The sequence below is a fragment of the Schistocerca gregaria genome, chromosome 1, assembly GCF_023897955.1.
Source record: "Schistocerca gregaria isolate iqSchGreg1 chromosome 1, iqSchGreg1.2, whole genome shotgun sequence".
Classification (NCBI taxonomy): Eukaryota; Metazoa; Arthropoda; class Insecta; order Orthoptera; family Acrididae; genus Schistocerca; species Schistocerca gregaria.
In genome coordinates this window covers 1,106,748,337-1,106,768,230 of record NC_064920.1, presented here as the reverse complement: position 1 = coordinate 1,106,768,230, position 19,894 = coordinate 1,106,748,337, and the positions used below count along the sequence as shown (strand labels likewise).

General features: G+C 41.0%; 1 protein-coding gene across 7 annotated transcripts in view; it reads left to right on the top strand.

The window, feature by feature from the left end:
* The window catches only part of LOC126283006 (uncharacterized), a 378,588-nt gene that overhangs the window by 70,908 nt on the left and 287,786 nt on the right, over positions 1-19,894 (top strand). For all 7 annotated transcript variants that reach the window (XM_049982244.1, XM_049982237.1, XM_049982240.1 and 4 more), the window contains 3 exons: positions 10,599-10,861; positions 10,951-11,194; positions 11,286-11,437. In XM_049982244.1, coding sequence (XP_049838201.1) covers positions 10,599-10,861; positions 10,951-11,194; positions 11,286-11,437 — 659 coding nt within the window. The remainder of the gene's footprint in view (positions 1-10,598; positions 10,862-10,950; positions 11,195-11,285; positions 11,438-19,894) is intronic.

Here is a 19,894-nt window from a genome sequence, read left to right as displayed (position 1 = left end):
AGAAATGACTATACTCTTATCTATTCTTACCATCAAAGTTACCTATAACCTTTGACTCTGTGGTTTCATCTTTGACCACACATCGATGTTTGTAAACCGCCTCAGTCTGTGTCGCCTGGCCACCAAGAGTTGTTGCTGGATGGTATGTAGAGCATAAAATGTAGTGTGTTGACATCTTCTTGCAACTCTATTATTTACCCCCATTTTGTATTTTAGATTTGATTCACGGATCCAGTTCTATGGCTTCTTCCGTGTATAGCCATTTTACGACTATGACGAGTGGTGAGCGACATATTTTACTCTATGACACACTAATTACAAACTTCTTTGATTATGCATCAAATATTGCAGTAGGTATTAGAGAAGGTGCTTGAAAGGTTACAAGTAGTGTGAGAGTTAGATTCTTTTATATAAATATCTCACCCGATAAAAATATTTTAGGTGTTGATTCTTCATACAGCTTTTTCGTAATGTTTACCAATGACTTCCGACACCTATCTGGTATATTGGGCAATAGGGTTACACAATATTTGCATTTCGTCTGTCAGCCTCTTCCTACATGAATCGTAGTAAATGAGTATATATATTTTTAATACCACAACAATGCTGGTGTAGATATAAGTGACAGGATGGGAAGAAAAAAAAAACACCTAAAGTGTAGATAGCCATTGACACCTAAGATAAGGGGTTTTTATCCGAAGTTCACATTTTATATTTTTAATTTTGACTCGTATATGTTGAGTATTTGTGCTTGGTTCACATCAGACCTGTATTATTTGAACTTAATCGAACCACTGCGTCCCCATCGAATTACGTGGCCTCTGATACATGTGAAGCTAGTCAGTTTTTACACCTATTTGGTAATGTTGAGATGATGTTTTAGACTTATGTCTGATAACATTTCCCGGTTGGGTATTTGTATAACCTTAACACAATTTAGTATAAGGGGGTGTTTACCACAGTGAGTATATGGTTAGCTGGTACCGAGGATGGATGAACAGTTTTACAGACACGGCGTTATAGGTGTTTTTGTCCAGATCATCAGTGATGTACCAGCATGATTACTTATATTCTCATGGATATTGTTAGGTCAATGTTGTCATACATCTTCAAATGAGATACTTATAATACTTGAGTACTCCCATTTGGGAGGACGACTTTTCAATCCCGCGTCCGGCCATCCTGATTTAGGTTTTCCGTGATTTCATTTGAAAGGGCACGGCCGACTTCCTTCCCCCTTCTTCCCTAATCCAGTGAGACTGATGACTCACTGCCTGTTCTCCTCCCCCACAACAACCCAGCCCAACTTGAGTACTGATGATCATTGAGAGTGTAGTATATTACTTTGGAATTTTGTGTGCTATACTTATATGCTATTTTGATATTTGCCAATATAAGGCGCTTATAGTCAATACTACATTTTTTCCTTCCCATGGAAGTTGTACACTGCCATAACTTACAAATATGTCCAACATAATTTTCTAACCCTTTTGGATTACTGTCCTGTTCACCTATCGTTGCACTTTTGAGTTGCCACTTAACCAATTTTATACTTGATGCAACATAGCATTACCTGACATTCAGCTAATGGGTACAGGTCCATTACTGTTTGACTTTAACTAGTCAAGTATTTTGACCAGTTTTTAGGTACAGTGACATACTGACCCATGCAGATAATTTCCGACTCATTAAGGTCATTAGACAGAATATGATGACACTGGATGATGTACTTAAGATCCGGATAGTCATTCATACGCTACTACACCTGGCCTTTATGCAACCTGAGAATGATTTGACATGGTTATAAGTGATACCCTTAGTCTTAGGGATGATATAATTTAATTTTGAGATTTATGTTCAGACATATAGGTGGCCTCTTATATTTCTCTTTTTCTTCCATTCCTTTTTATTCTATCGATTCCACTTGGTATAATTCTGCATAATTGTATAGGGCTTATATGTAATATGTAGGGAGATAGACATTTTTTGATATACTGAGATTGTAACCATGACTATATGAGCCAGCTACTGACGTTGCATTTATCCACTCAGCACAATGTAGGGTTGTCCTACATGAGAGACCTAATGAAATGTTTACGATGACCAGATGTTTGATGATTTTACTTCGTGAATGCAATTGGGCTTTAAGACAAACTCATTTATGCTTTTTATCATTAATATTGTGGCAGCTTTTTGTCGTACCACACATAATACGACTTAGACCACACATAAGAACTATGTATTCTGACATGGTTGTCACATTTTCTTCTATTTTAATTTATTTTATTTGATATTTATATTAGTTAATTATTATTTTAAAAAAATTCCTTCACTGTTCCATTGGACATCTGATGTTGCATGGCCTATTAAAATTGCGTGTTACGGTTTTATGAACAATAGCGTATACATATGTTCATATATCATGCTGTATTTGAGTAAAACAGTGAAAACTATTAACAACAGCATGACATAGGCAGAAGCATATGTGCCCTAATGTTACATATAGTTTTATGATATACCGTATATCTCTTTGAGCCACTTACATAGTTAACATGATACCTGTCAATTGTTAATGTATGTTCTATATTTTTTATAATTTTTATAATAATACATTTCTTCTACTCATTGTACAGGGGCCTGAAGATGGCATCAATGTAATGCCAAAACTGGTAGCACATAGAAGTTCATAAAATAAAATAAATTTCTACAATTCATAAGGCTGTTGGTAAATTATTGCATCAAGAAGATCACGAAGATGTCATCAACCAATCTGAACCAGGTGAAGGGTTTAGGATTCTGGGCATTTAGGAAGGAATCCTCTACATGGCCCATGAATAGGTTGGCTTAGGATGGTGCCATGCAGGTGCCCATAGCTGTACCCTGGATTTGTTTGTAGATAATGCCTTCAGAGGAGAAGTAACAGTGAGTCACAGTGACTAGGAAGGAGGTTGTTGGTTTGGGATCCATTGGGTGTTAGGAAGGGTAGCATTCAATAGCAGTAAGACCATGGGCATTTGGGATGTTAGTGTTAATGAAGGTGGCACTAATGGTGGCGAGCAGGACACCGTGCAGTAACGAAACAGGAAATTGGTAGTTGATGGAGGAAATGGGTGTTATCTTTTATATTGGAGTGTATGTTGCGGCTAATAGGCCGAATGTTTTGGTCTGTGAGAGCAGAGATTCCCGTAGTGGGGGCACAGTAACCAGTCACAAAAGGGTGTCCTGGGTGGTTGGGTTTATGGACTTAAGGGAGCATGTAGGAGGTCAGAATGTGGGTAGTGGTAGGGTTGAGGTGAGAGATGGACTCTCTGGGATGGACCTAGGGATTTGAGGAGAGATTGGAGATCCTGCTGGATTCCTGGAATGCGGTTACTCTGGCAGAGTTTGTAGATGGAAGTGACACCTTGCAGAATCCTTCTGCCAGGTAATCCATGTTGTTCGAAACAACAGGGATGGAAGCATTGTCAGAAGGTTGGATTATAAGGTCGGGATCAATTTTAGGTGGTGGATCGTGGTTTTTTATGCGGATGTAAGGTTAGTTTGCATGTTGAAGTGTTTGGGAATGATAGTGAGACAAGATTCGAGGTTAAGAAATTGTGGAAAGTTAACAGAGGTCATTTGGTGCTGGTGGGGTGGATCATGGTTGGATGGAGGAGTCACCTAAGTCAGGCAGCGTTCAGTATTGGTCTTTGGTTGAGTCTGATTGGTAGGGATGGTGACAAAAAAGTGTTTCCCCTGTAGGAACCAGTAGAAGAGTGAAGGTCTTTAATAAGTCATGCATGACTGAATTTAAGAGTGGTGAAAAAGTTGAGGTCTTTGGAAAGGACTAATATTTTTGCAGCACTAAGGATTTTGGAGGAAAGGTTCATGACTGTGTTTCTGGTCTCTTTAGGTTCTGGATTATATGTGGTGGTGGGAGGGAGTTTTGGAGGTTGGGGTAAATTAGTAGGTCTGCAAGACTGAGTGTGTCAGCTGTGAGGGAACATGGGGGAGGTTTGGAGGCTGTTGTAGAGGTGCTGGTCAGGTTTACTTCAAGGTGAGAGTAGAAAGGGGGCAGAGTGGAGAGTTTCTTGAGGTGGTGTTGTGCGTGTTGCTCTAGTTCCTGGGGGGCAAGGGTTTCAGTGAGTTTTGTGTGTTTCAGGAATTTAGGATTGCATAGCAGGAGAATTTTACAGATGGAGAGAAGGTATTTCAAGAATGTTAGGGCTTGATTGATATGGTTTTGTAGGACTATGTTGGTGAGTGCTTAGGATTGGCGGAATCTGAACAGATGGAGATCATTGAGGAAGGAATTGTGGCAGGCAGAGATGGGTAATTTGAGGGTAAGGCTATTTGGGGGATTCATATGGACAGACAGCTTGTTGGTTGTCGTGGCCACGTAGAGTGCAGCACAGTAGTTGCAGCTTAGCTTGTGGATCACATGACTTTTATGAAACAGGTGATGTTTGTGACCAGACTGGAGTAGGTGGTAGTGGGAGGATGTATGGGTCTCACTGGGGCCTTGGCAGACCATAATTACCCTCCCAATCTTATACAAAAACAAATCTCCTGTCCCATATCTTTCCAGTCACCCACATCTTCCAAAGTCCCAGTGTTGGGCCACAGAGGATCATTCCCTTGTAACTCAGTACCACCCAGTACCGGAGCAACTGAATTACGCTCTCCACCAGGGTTTCGACTACCTCTCATCATGCCCTGAAATGAGAAATGTGCTGCTCACTATCCTACCCACTACCACCTCCACCCAACAATGATTTTCCACCATCCATCAAAACTACACAATATTCTCGTCCATCCCTACACAACCACTGCTCCTAACCCCTTTCCTCTTGGCTCATATCCCTGTAATTAGGGTTGCCACAAGTTCTGGAAATCAGGGAATACCAGGGGATTTCAAATTTGTCAGGGAAGTAACAGGGCAACCAACAATCTGTGGCAAGGAAACAACTGGACCAACCTGTTGCTGAACACACTGCCCAACATAATGTTCTGCATTTCAATAACTGCTTCACAGCCCGTGCCAAATGGATCTTTCCACCATCACCATCTTTTCTGAATTGCGCAGGTGGGAACTCTCCCTGCAATGTATCCTACTTTCCCATAACCCTCCTGGCCTCAACCTTCATTAGTCATTGTCCTCATTCATCTAGCCCACTCCCCATTCCCATTTTAGCATTAAACAGCCCTCTATTTCACCAACACACTCAGTCTCTTTACTTCTCTCCATTTCTGCTACCCCCTCTGTCTCCTCTGCTCTCTGTCTAACCCCCCCGACTGCTCCAAGCTGCCGTACCCTCTCTCCACCTCATCCCTGCATGCTCATCCCCAGCAGCACTTTACTGTCCCCCACCCCTACCCTGCTATCCCTCTGCCTCCCTGCCCTAGCCTCCTCCTCATCCCCACCCAATTGCCTCTCCCATCATATGCTGGTGCTGCTCGTAATCTGGCTTCAGCTGCCAGAGACTGGTCGTGTGTGTGTGTGTGTGTGTGTGTGTGTGTGTGTGTGTGTGTGCGTGTGTATGTGCGTGCGTGCGTGTGGCGTTTCCGCACGCACGCACCCGCGTACTTTTGTGTGCGTGTGCATGCATTTGTGTGTGTGGACCCGTGTGCTCACACTTGTGTGTTGTCTATTTTTGACAGGCTTTGTTGGCCGAAAGCTTATTTTGTGGTAGTCTTTTAGTTGTGCCTATCTGTGATTTAGTATCTCCACTGTATGGCTATGTGGTGAGTAGAAACTACCCTTTTCATAATGTTATGACATCTATGTGTAAATTTGTATAAAACAACATAAACTATTACATACATTCTACTTTTTCTTTTATGTATGTATCATCTTGTTTGCTAGATCCACTATCTATTTAAAAAAAAAACCAAGAGCAAAGAATTCTCTTTCAGTGTGACTTTAACATAAAATTATTCTCTTTTTTGCATAACTTTAGTTAATGTGTATCTTTATGTTAATTGTATGGGAGCCTCTGTAATCATATGATATAATGGCACACCTCAAATAATTGATTTTGAGGATAATGCTTAAATGAGTTATATGTCTTGCGATCACATCAATTAAGTTTATTGCATAATACAGTAATGACATCATTGTCAAAAGGACCAGTCAGTTATTATAGTGAACAACTAGAGAGGGTCTTAGAAGAAGGGGTTATTGGTTCATACATCCAGTGTATTGCCAGAATCTAACAGCTTTTTGTTATTGTAGATTAACAATTTGTTTGTGAGCAACTTCGAGAGATTATGCGGACGTTACCCACTATCAATGCATAGCCATATATCATCTTGGTTACCAAATGTGAGAACACTTACTGCTACTTTTCTCCTTTCTGTTTCAAAATTCTATAGTGGTAATTCTACATACAGGGTGTTTAAAAAATGACCAGTATATTTGAAACGGCAATACAAACTAAACGAGCAGCGATAGAAATACACCGTTTGTTGCAGTATACTTGGGACAACAGTACATTTTCAGGCAGACAAACTTTCGAAATTACAGTAGTTGTAATTGTCAACAACAGATGGTGCTGCGGTCTGGAAAACTCTATAGTACGATATTTTCCACATATCCACCATGCGTAACAATAATATGGTGTAGTCTCTGAATGAAATTACCCTAAACCTTTGACATCGTGTCTGGCGGAATGGCTTCACATGCAGATGAGATGTACTGCTTCAGCTGTTCAATTGTTTCTGGATTCTGGCAGTACACCTGGTCTTTCGATTGTCCCCACAGAAAGAAGTCACAGGGGTTCATGTCTGGCGAATAGGGAGGCCAATCCACACCGCCTCCTGTATGTTTCGGATAGCCCAAAGCAATCACACGATCTTCGAAATATTCATTCAGGAAATTTAAGACGTCGGCTGTGCGATGTGGCCGGGCACCATCTTGCATAAACCACAATGTGTTCGCAGTGTCTAAGGCAGTTTGTACCGCCACAAATTCACGAAAAATGTCCAGATAGCGTAATGCAGTAATCGTTTCGGATCTGAAAAATGGGCCAATGATTCCTTTGGAAGAAATGGCGGCCCAGACCAGTACTTTTTGAGGATGCAGGGATGATGGGACTGCAACATGGGGCTTTTCGGTTCCCCATATGCGCCAGTTCTGTTTATTGACGAAGCTGTCCAGGTAAAAATAAGCTTCGTCAGTAAACCAAATGCTGCCCACATGCATATCGCCGTCATCAATCCTGTGCACTATATTATTAGCGAATGTCTCTCGTGCAGCAATGGTAGCGGCGCTGAGGGGTTGCTGTGTTTGAATTTTGTATGGATAGAGGTGTAAACTCTGGCGCATGAGACGATACGTGGACGTTGGCATCATTTGGACCGCAGCTGCAACATGGCGAACGGAAACCCGAGGCCGCTGTTGGATCACCTGCTGCACTAGCTGCGCGTTGCCCTCTGTGGTTGCCGTACGCGGTCGCACTACCTTTCCAGAATGTTCATCCGTCACGTTCCCAGTCCGTTGAAATTTTTCAAACAGATCCTTTATTGTATCGCTTTTCGGTCCTTTGGTTACATTAAACCTCCATTGAAAACTTCTTGTTGCAACAACACTGTGTTCTACGCGGTGGAATTCCAACACCAGAAAAATCCTCTGTTCTAAGGAATAAACCATGTTGTCCACAGCACACTTGCACGTTGTGAACAGCACACGCTTACAGCAGAAAGACGACGTACAGAATGGCGCACCCACAGACTGCGTTGTCTTCTATATCTTTCACATCACTAGCAGCGCCATGTGTTGTTGAAAACTGTAACTACTGTAATTTCGAAAGTGTGTCCACCTGAAAATGTACTGTTGTCCCAAGCATATTGCAACAAACGGTGTATTTCTATCGCTGCTCGTTTAGTTTTTATTGCCGTTTCAAATATACCGGTCATTTTTGAAACACCCTGTAAATACATATGATATTAATCAGTCCTCCTTTCCTGTCCTTTCCTTCAAATCCCATACTCTAAGCCTGCCCTGAATTGCAGTTCTGGGTAACTTTTTCACAATCTACCCCTTTTCCTAGACGTCTCCAGTCATTTTCCTTCACCCTTCACCCTTCTTCCTTCCACTTCAACCCTTCTGCCTGAAGAAGGAGCCTCTGGTTCCGAAAACTTGCCAATCACAACAGTCCTTTATGTGTGTGTGTTCTACCCCTGCTTGGTGAGTAGATTTTTTATCTACCCAATTAAATAATTTTATCAATAATTGATTGTTTTCATTGTTATAATTAATTTGATCAATAATTGATTATTTTCATTGTTATAATTAATTAGATCAGAAGTCATCTGGGGTTACACAGCCCTACAAGACTTACATAAACTGTGCCTATTGTACCCACCTTGTAGAAAGTGTGAACCCTCCCAGGTGTGCATATTCATGCAAATATCCCCTAGAAAACTTACCATACTGGTGTACAAAGCTTAAATTCAAGTTTTATCTTCTATCTGATAGATTTTTTCTTCCTCCCCCCCCCCCCCCCCCTCTCTCTCTCTTACCCAGTCTTAGCTCAAAAATGGTATGTAAATGCACTGACCATCATTTCGGGAATGGGCATTATTGCTTCTGAACATAGCTGTCCCTTGGAACTGTCACTTTTGTACATTTCTTATGCAAAACCATACAGTACCCACATTCATCACGCAGGATACATCTTGCAGATACCTTGTATTGCCACCCCTTGGCCAGACAAGCATACAACATTCTCCTACCAACAATATACTATGCTATTCAAAAGTAAGAACAATACTCTCCCATTATGACTAAGCATATATGTGCTTATATTATGGAAACGATAGTTGTTACTCACAGACAGGCGCAAAAAAAGGACTGTCAAACAAGTAAGCTCTTGCGCCCCCCCCCCCCCCCACCCCACTCTCTCTCTCTCTCTCTCTCTCTCTCTCTCTCTCTCTCTCTCTCTCTCTCTCTCTCTCTCTCACACACACACACACACACACACACACAAAGTCTCTGGCCACCAAGACCATACTGTCTGCAGCAGTGCGTGATGGGAGAAGCAGCCTGGACAGTGAGGATAAGGAGGAGACTGGGGCAGGGAAGGGGAGTGATAGCAGGGTAGGGATGGGGACAGTAAAGTGCTGCTGGTGGTAGCATACCGGGATGAAGTGTGGAGAGGCTGGGGCAGCTAGGTGCAGTTGGGGCATTAGACGGAGGGAAGAGAAAGGGGTGAGGGGCAGTGGAAAATGAGTGAATTAAAATAATTGGGTGCATTTGTGGCATTGGGAAGGATCCATATGGCACAGGCTGTGAAGCAATCAATGAAATGTGTCACATAGGGCAGCGGCCTCAGCAACCAAATGATCCAGATGTGTCTTGGCCACACTTTCTCGATGATGTGGAGAGACAGCATGTTGGTTGTTGTTCCCACGTAGAACGCAGCACAGTGATTGCAGCTTAGCCTGTAGATCATATGACTGGTAGTCCTGCCTTTGATGGGATAGGTGATGCTTGTGACCGGACTGGAATAAGTAGTGGTGGATGTATGGGAAAGACCTGTGAATAGCAACTATCCTTTTCATTGTATTGTCGTTATTCTATCCTGCAATTTCCACTGTTCGTGCTTGTTTCATAATCCCCAGAAATGCCAGATATGCTGTGTTCTCACATCTTACAACTAGCAAAAGGCCTGAATGTTACCCCCTAAGTGCTCAATATGGCTTCAATAGATCTAGTCAAAATTTCTTATAGCATAAATTTTGAAGTTTTTAAGGCAATTTTAACATTCCTTTTTCTTTCCACAGACGTTTTTCAGCAAGTGCAACCACCCTATGATGAGGCATACTTTTGATAACAAATGGTCCCTCATGTAAAGGATGGAACTTTATTCTTACTGTAACAACATTTAAGCTTTGTTTGTCAAATTTTAGCAACGCTTGATTTCCCGCATTGATTTATACTTCTTTCCCTTTTATCTCCTTTGTTAATAATTCTTTAATATTAATTTGTACTCCTTGTTGTGGTACTTTCTCATTTGGCCAGCCAATCCATTTCGGTAATGATTCGTCGTCTAATTTACAGTCTGTTACTTTTGTAGGTGATATTTTTGTAACTGAATGTGCTAAGTTGTTTAAAACTACTACAAAAACCTTGATCATCTCAAACCATCTTATTATTGCAGTATGCTCTCATTTTCCTCTACAGATTAGCTGGAGGATGGTACCTGGATATTAAAATACGTTACATTTTCATATGTTAGAAATTCTTTGAAATTTTCAGCAGGAATTTGTGCTCCTTTATGGGCTAGAAGAATAGTGATCACTTAGTTTAGCTGTCACTATGCAGGTTGTAACTTTCTTCATAGGATATAATGGTTCTACACTTCAATCAGCTTAGGATTGCCACAAGAATAGATGTCATTCCTCCTTGCAAATTGTCTATTAAAGTGTCATTTCCAATTTCATTGTCAATTTATTTAGTCATGGTTTGTGTTGGTTTCTGTATTAGCCATGTGATTTATAGTATTATCTGGTAGTGTAGTTTCAGCCATCAATTGTATTTCTTGTAAATGTGATGTACTAACTTCAACTTGTAAACAAACTTCTCCTTCTGACGGTCCTTTTTATTTCTGTTCCAGATTTTGGTGAAACGTCTACATGATGGTCCAAGTGAAGGTAGCACATTAGTCATGGACACCAAACCTTTTGAGGTTATTTACAAAGTATATCACATAGATAGCATGATAATGCTTGGAGTCATTAACAGTTTAGAATACTGCCTATCTTCTTCTGATGAAAGTGAAAGAAGAGAAGTGTTGGAGTTTCTGTGTTGTTTTTTCTCAGAACAGCATTCAAGTGTTGCTTCAGACTATAAGAAACTGTGGAATGCTTTTCTTTTGAAGTGTGTAAAGCATTTTTTGTAATATTTCAAATAATGGTGACTACGTATGAAGAAAAAAAAATACTGAGATCCGCTTACTTTCTTTTCAGGCTACGAGCTGAAGAAATGGCTGGAGATGTTGTGTGTAAGCACACATACAATTTTCTTGTGAATCATCCCGAACTAAGTTCGGATTATAAACGTTTGCTCAAAAAATTAATTCGTACCAAAAGACCAAGTTTACGCAAGGAGCTGCTGTTCCAGATAACAAAAGCAATACTCCATGAGAGCAGCTTAATCTTGCATGATGATCAGTTGCTGCAGTTAATGGCAGAACGCATAAGGACAGATTTTGTGAGCTTTTCCATATTCTTGTTACGTGCAATAATGGTATAAAGTAACGTCACATGAAATGTCATGTAGGTGTTCTACTCTGAATTTTCAGGTCGATGTACGTTTGTGTGCGCTGAGATGTTTAGGACTGATATGCAGGGAATACCCTGCTGCTGCCTGTCCTGTTCTCAAAGAAAGGATTATTTGGCTACACAATTTTTTACTGGAACATTACATTAATAGTAATTCCAGTAATAGTGATAGGTATGCTTATTTCTCAAATGTTCCTCTCATCTGTACAAAAATTTATTTATAACTTGCATATAGTTCATGCACAAAAGGCAAATAAATAAATTTGAAAAAGTCTCTTAAAGGGAGCAGGTTTTTCTACATTGAGATGACAAACGTTTTTGGATAGCTATATGCACATATAAAGATGACAGTAGTATCATGTACACCAGGTATAAAAGGGCAGTGCATTGGGGAACTGTTATTTTTACTCAGGTGATTCATATGAAAAGTTTTTCGACATGATTATGGCCACACAATGGGAATTAATGGACTTCAAACAAAGAATGTTATTTGCAGCTAGACACAGGGACATTCCATTTCAGAAATTGTTAGTGAATTCAATATTCTGAGATCCACAATGTCAAGAGTGTCCCAAAAATACCAAATTTCAAGCATTACCTCTCATCACGGACAACACAGTGGCTGATGGTCTTTCCATAATGGTCAAGAGCAGTGGCATTTGCATAGAGTTTTTGGCGCTAACAGACAAACAACACTGCATGAAATAAGTGCAGAAATCAGTTTGGAATGTACCACGAACATATATATTAGGACAGTACAGTGAAAGTTGGCATTAATGGGCCATGGCAGCAGACGACTGATGCATGTGCCTTTTCTAACAGCACATCATCATATGCAGTGCTCTCTTGGACTCATGACCATATCGGTTGGTTCTCAGACACTGTAAAACTGTGGCTTGGTAAGATGTGTCTGGATTTCAGCTGGTAAGATCTGATGGCAGGGTTAGTGTGTGGCACAGACCCTATGAAGCCATGGACCCAAGTTATCAGCAAGACACTGTGCAAGCAGGTGGTGGCTCCATAATGGTGTGGGTGTATTTACATGGAATGGACTGGGACCTTTGTTCTAACTGAGTTAATCATTTGACTGGAATTGGTATCATTCAGCTACTTCAAGACCATTTACTGCCATTCATGGACTTAATGTTCCCAAAACAGTGGACTTTTTATGGATGACAATGTACGATGGATTTCTTAAATCACAGAGTGTTTGGTCTCCTTTAAAAATCAACTCTGTGATGGTGAGAAGATCAGATATTTATGTCGGTATTAAAAATTTTGCTGGTGTATTTGTGTGATGTATCTTGAAATGTAACATGTGCTAAACAGATCAACATTATAAGTGAAAGCTTAGCTTCTCTTGTAGCTTATTAATCTTCAAGACAAATATTATATGCTGCTTTGGATCTGTGATGAAGAGACAGTCCAAGAGTGGCTGTCACATGCCAGATTCCGGGGTGCAACTCCTAAGCTGCACAACTGGATGAATAAAACGAGGCCGTCACTGTACATCGTCATAGTGGGAACTGCGACAGATGGCAGCGACATCTTTGGGATAAGGAAGCCCTTAGACTCTCCTGTGACCACTGAAGCTCTCTCCCTAGGCAAGGACCTTAAGCCACAGTGCTTCAGGTGCCAAGCTGAAAGGTATGTGGCAAAATACTGCCGCAACTTGCCACGGTGCGTAAAGTGCACCACACCTGCACCTGTGAAAGGTGACGAGAAAAGGCACCAACTTGTGCTCGCTGCAGTGGTCCACATGTGGCAAACTGACGTGGCTGCACGGCTTTCGCCAGCAATGGCTGTGCTGGAGACAAGGCACAAATCGAGAAGCAATGACGACGGCGCCGTATGTGCTGCCGAATGAAGACACAACCGGAAGGAGAGAAGACAGCTCCCACTGCCCACAGGCAGCCGGAATATTGTGCCAGTGAGAGTGGTGCGGGGGACCGGCAACCGGCGTTAGTGCAGCAGGCGCCGCAGGTGCAGGAGATGCACGCCATGCTGGCGGTTGTGGCAAAGGAAGCGATAGAGGCCTTCAAAGCCACCATGGACGCAGATAGGGCAGCTTTTAAGGCCACCCTGACTGCAGAGATGGATGCGGCATGCAGCCAAATGTGGTAATTGTACTTGCAGATGGCACACAACATCTGTGGATATGTTCCACAGACGAAGAAGACACCTGCCACCTCTCCCCTTATGGAACAGCCGGTGGAAGCGCAAAACGCAGCGGACGCACTGAAGAGGAAGATGAGAGCTGCCACAATAACGCCGTAGCCCATCGGTTCCGAGCAGCTCCTCTTCGGCGAGTGTGCTACCACAGCAGTCAGAACGCTTGAGGGTATGGGCTGTGTCATCCCCTACACAGGGGGAGACACAGCTGTGGCCCTCACTGAGCCTGTCAGCACAGCCTACAAGTGAGGAGTGGTACCACTACGCGACCACTCATCTCTGAGTGCTTGGCTTCAACCCTAGTACGCCAGACACCGATGGGCAACCTGGGCCTTCCCCCGCACCAAGTCACCAACGATGTAGCATGGCAGGGGGCTCTAACAACCTGAACTGCAGCACACCGTGCTGCAGCACTGTCAATGACTGATCTCTTATGATGAACATATGGCTTGATGTCGCATCCTCTTGCATGATACCCAGTGCTAAGTTAACCCATCCTTGCATGACCTATCGCAGTCAGCAAGATTCCACTACTGCTCTTACTGCCCGACCTAACTATCTCAGAGGTTTTTTTCCCTTGGTGCTTGCCTTGGCACTTTCTTCCCTCTGCCCTTCAAACCTTTACCCTTCATTCGAATTTCGACCCAATATATCTCCAGATGAGCCCGTATTAATGGTTAACCTTAACCAGACATATGCAAACATCGCAGTACCCACATCCTGCAACACCTCACATTAGTGAAAACTAACCCTTAAGCAGAGATGGTGGTAGACCTTTTGAGTTGGCCATCATGCTGGTGTGGGTGTGGAAAGGCTACACCTCTTAAAAAGACCTCATCCTGCTTTCACTTTACCACCCATTCATTTTGTAGGTGGTTTGGGGGATAGCAGCGTCCATTTAAGAGTCAGGTCAGGGTGACCAGCATGAGGAATGTTGCAGCCAGATACTTGATTTCACCAACCTCAGCTTATGGTTCCTCACTGCCAGCCACTTCTACCCCCATACCTTTCCTTGTATACTTTCAATATCCCATGTTAGTCCTATTTGGTGTGGGTCCCACATGACCTTGCTAGGTAGGTTGCATTTTCCCATTATTATATCAGTGAATCAGTCTACTATCTGCTTTACCTACAACTGAACTATGTGATTATTCTATTTCATATCCCTACAGATTGTCACATATTGTAGTTGTAGGATACTACATCATTAGCCAAATGAGACATCATTGTCATTTTTTAGTGCAAGTACGACTTTGAAATTTTTTCAAAAGCTAACTTTTTATTTGTGCAGCCTTTTTTCAAATACTGCTTCACCATAGATAACTGCATCATCTGCAAAACACATGACACTAATGTTGATATTGTAGCGTCCTGTGGTCGGAAGGAAAGAACTAACAGTCAACTTTGAACACACTTAATTATAATGCCTTCTGGCATGCACTAATTCTCAAATGCAAGAACTAGAAAACCCCACAATTCTTGTGGTGGCAAAAACCAGATAAGAATACAAGACAATGAAGGAAAATAATGACCAAAATCTACTCTTAAGTCTTCTGGAAATCTAAAAATATGGAATCAGTAAGACATCCTCTGCCAGTAGCACTCATTACTTTATGAGAAGAAAGAGCTAGTTGTGTTTCAGAACGATATTTTTTGAATCCCTGTTATCTGTTTGTCAATAAATTGTTTTCTTAGAGTTAATTCATAATGTCTGAAGACAATGTATGTTCCAAAATCTTGCTGCAAATATACTTAGTGATATGGGTCTGTAATTCAGCAGATTACTCCTTTTTTGAGTATTGGTGTGACCTGTGCAACTTTCTAGTCTTTAGGTACAGATCTTTCAATGAGCAAGCAGTTGCATATGATTGCTAAGTGTGGAGCTATTGTATCAGTATGCTCTGAAAGGAATCTCATTGGTATATGATTTGGACTGGGGACTTTGCCTTTATTAAGCAATTTAAGTTGCTTCACTATGCCAAGAATATCTAATGTTTAAGTTACTCATGTTGGCATTTGTTTTTGATCCAAATTCTGGAATATTTATGTTGTCTTCTTTGGTGAAGGAATTTTAGAAAAGTGTGTTTAGTAACTTTGAATTATCAACAAAGTACGGAAAGACAGATTGCTATTTACCATAAAGAAGACACGTTAAGTTGTGGACAGGCACAATTAAAAGGCACATACATAAAGCTTTCAGCCACAGCCTTCATCAGTCTCTCTCTCTCTCTCTCTCTCTCTCTCTCTCTCTCTCTCTCTCACACACACACACACACACACACACACACAATTCATACACACAAGCAAACACACCTCGTACGTACAACTGCCAACTCCGGTATGTTGGGCAAGAATGCTCTGGTGTAGTGGTGCTATCATTGGTAATAATTACCATTGCTACCGCATAGCAGAGGTGATTATTTTGAATTGCTGCTGGTTTACTTTACGTATCAGCAGAATCTTTGTGGAGTTTCTGACAGATTTCACATCGGAGTTTCACTGTAGAAACTATTGAAAGCATATCACATTGAAGTCAAAACTAAATTTTGAGGTTTTGTAAAGTGTCACTGTTGTTGGAGATTTTGCATTCTTTAACTCTGGTATGCTTTTTAATTGCTTCTGCAACAGTGTTCTGATGTGTTTTGTGGACCATGGGGTATCAGTACCACCTCTTATTAATTTATTTGGTAATATGTCTCTCAGTAGCTGTCGATACCATTTCTTTGAATTTAAATCACAGCTTGTCTATGTTTACAGTGTCAGATTAGGAGGAATTGATTGTTAGGACAGCATCAAAAGAATTTTTATTTGCTTTTTAAAAATAGAGCTGCTTTGCATTTATTTTTGGTGGATTTGGATGTAACAGTATTCAGTCTTCTTACAGCAACCTTGTGGTCACTAATTGTATATCCATCTTGATGCCCCGTTTGTTCAGAATTATTTATTACTGAGAGATCATGTTTGTTTTGCAACCATTCACACTTTGAGTGAGTTCCTGAACTAACTGTTCAAAATAGTTTTCGGAGACTGCTTTCATTGTGATATTGGATGACATTTTATGCCTATCACCAAATTAAAACGTATGTTTCCACCTGCATATTGAGGATGGATTGAAGTCATCACTAATTATAATAGTACAAGAGGAGTATCTATTTGAAATGAGACTCAAGTTTTCTTTGAACTCTTCAGCAACTGTGTCATCTGAGTTGGAGGGGAGGGGGTTGGGGTTGACAAAAGGAACCTATCATTAATTTATTCCAGTTGTCAAGTGTAACCTCTACCCATGCTAATTCACAAGGAGTATGAACTTCAGTTTCACTATAAAGCCTGCAAAATGAAGTTACGATATTTATGTAGAAGTTTATCTGCATAGTGGAGCTGTGCTTGAAATTTACCCACCTTGGTTTAATAGTAACACCTGTAAAATAGTTCATTGTACTGTTCATATGACTGAGCCTGAAGGGAAACAGTCATGTGAATAGTAATAGCAATTTTTGCCTTCCTCAAGAAAAGATATACATAACATTTATAATTTCCAAAGTCAGATATGAGAAATAACCTCTGAGAGATAACCAGATAATTCATTTCAAACAATTGAAACTCCAGGTAGGGACATCAACAATATAGGAAAAGACAGATTGCTGCTTACCGTAAAGATGACATGTCAAGTTGCAGACAGGCACAATCAAAAGACACGTACAGGGTGGCGCACGAAATGTGTTGCCAATTTTTTTTTTTTTCACAATTTACGACACACATTAGAATCCTGCTGGGATCTCTACAGCAGTACTAGCAGAGCTTGGAAAAACAAATGAGTTACGAAATGACGTATAATTCACGATACTGCCGCTAGGAGATTAGTAAGAGGCTATGACTGACAATGGAAGACTGATGACACAGCAACGATCGGCAATTGTGTTACTTTTTCATGAAACGAAAAGCTTTGTGACTCAGAGGTGTTTTCAACAACAGTTTCACACACGATGGGTCCCTTGCAAGAAGACCATCCACAGGTTGTACGATAAATGTGTACAGGAAGGAACAGTATTGTAAGCGAAGCGACCTCGGCCTAAGCCTGTTTGTTCGCCGGAGAATATTGAAGCGGCACGAGTTACTGTACAGAGAAGCCCGGGAAATCTTGTAGAAAGGCAGCGGTGCAACTGGGAATATCCAGATGCTCCGTTCAACGCATTCTTAAAAGTGACCTCCATATGAACCCATACAAAATGACCTGTGCACAGAAGCTCACTGAAGAACACAAGCAGCAGAGACTACTGTTTGCTCAGTGGGCAGAGGATAGGGAAGAAACTCTCAACAACGTTTGGTTTTCAGACGAGGTGCATTTTCATTTAGACGGTGTGGTTAACAAACAAAATGTACACTTTTGGGCCACTGAAAACCCACAAGTGCTTCCTGAACGACAACATTATGCTCCGAGGATTACAGCGTGGGCAGCAATTTCCAGTCATGGACTTATTGGACCCTTTTTCTTTGAAGAAACTGTGAACAGCTAGTGTTTTGAGCATGCTTCGCAATAGCTTCATTCCACAGCTTCTTGCTACTGACTTTCCCTTCAACACGCAGTGTTTCATGTAAGATGGAGCAAGGCCACATACTGCAAACACTGTGTTGGAGTTTTTACACAAGCATTTCGACATGGGGATCATTTTACTCAGGTTTCCAGGTCACTTCAATGATGGACAAAATTGGCTCCCCAATAGTCCAAACCTGAACCCATGTGACTTTTTTCTTTGGGGTACCTAAAGGAAAAAAATTTCCACGTAATTTAATGGAGCTCAGAAGACTTATTCTTCAAGCTTGCAGTGAAATTACAGAAGACATGTGCCGTTGGGTAATCACTAAATTCAGTGTTCGTTTGAAGGAAGTTAGGAAACGAAATGGTGGAAATATTGAGCATGTGCTTGCCACAATCTTCATCAGTAAAGAGTGTACACCGTTCAGGCGCGTGCGCACGCGCGCGCGCCCACACACACACACACACACACACACACACACACACACAAGACTGTCAACTCCAGAACCTTGAGCCAGTATTAAACTATCATCTGCAATGAAACCAAAAATCTGGAAGGGAGGATGTGGGGAAGGGGAATGGATAGTAGTGTACAGGTGGGGAGAGAGACAAATGCTGTCTGATGGAGTGTGCAGGAACTAGATTGGCAACAACTGCAGTGTCAGGTGGTTGTGACGCAGGCAGGTGGGAAGGAAAGGAGCAAATAAAAAATCAGCAGCAGGGAAAGATTGGCTAAAGCGTTGGTAGAGGGCTGAAAATGAACAGAGTGGGAGATGAGAATGGGGAGGAGAAGATAGGACAGAGATAATTTTTTCCCTACGTAAAATCATTTCTTTACGAGCATTTGTGGTTCCATTTGGTGCTGAAATATAGAACCACAAAGGGTAAATCAAATCTTAAATCCTATTTTTTAAACATTGGACAATCATATAAAAACAGACTGTTTGACTATTACACACTCCCTCAAATGGATGCCTCCATTGGGGTGTCAAACTAGTGCGTGCTGGAGGAATTTTTTGTATTTATAAACTGGATGGGATGAGAAGGAAAGACCTCTTTGGCTCAGTGAGAATGTCCATGCAAAGTGGTATTCATCTACGGAAATACTCATAACTTCACTTGGAAATTTTTTTTTGTAAGTTAAGTGGGACATATGGTTAAAAGAAATGCAACTATTTAAGCAGTAAAGTTATGAAGAAAATTACAAAACAAATTAATTTTTCAGTTTGCAATTTCCAGCAAAATTACGAGGGCATTCAAAAACATTTATATCACATTTCTCCAACCTGATCAGAACCTAGTTTGGGTTTTAAATAATTTCCAATATTCCAGGCTTTCTAATAAAATAAAAATTTTAATGGCAGACAGGCCCAATTAAGAGATACTTATGTATAGCTTTCAGCCATAGCCGTCATCAGTAAATGGGACACACACAACAAAGCACACCTTTCATTGTGCCTGTCTGCTACCTGACATGTCTTCTTTATGGTAAGTAGCAATCTATCTTTTCCAACATTGTTGATATTCCTGCCTGGAGTTTCCAGTGTTGGAAAAATTTTAATGGGTTTTCTACGAATGGACACACAAATTAATTAATTATTTTATTTACTTAGCATCCTTGTGTCTCATCATTATAAAAATGATATAGGATTATGTCAGACATTGCCTTACATAGCAAATAGGACATGAAAAGATTTACAATTATATGTACGTAAATAAAATATTATTACGTATAACATGAAACCATATGCGTAACAAAATTCATAATATGCTAAATTAGAATAATTAGATGAATACAATTTAGTTTTCAAATAAAAGGGAAATCCAATTACTTTTTACTGTGATGAAAATGGGTCATTCTACCAGATTTAGAAGTAGGAAACCGGAATTTGATTGTAATAATTATGTCTGTTGTTTGAAACT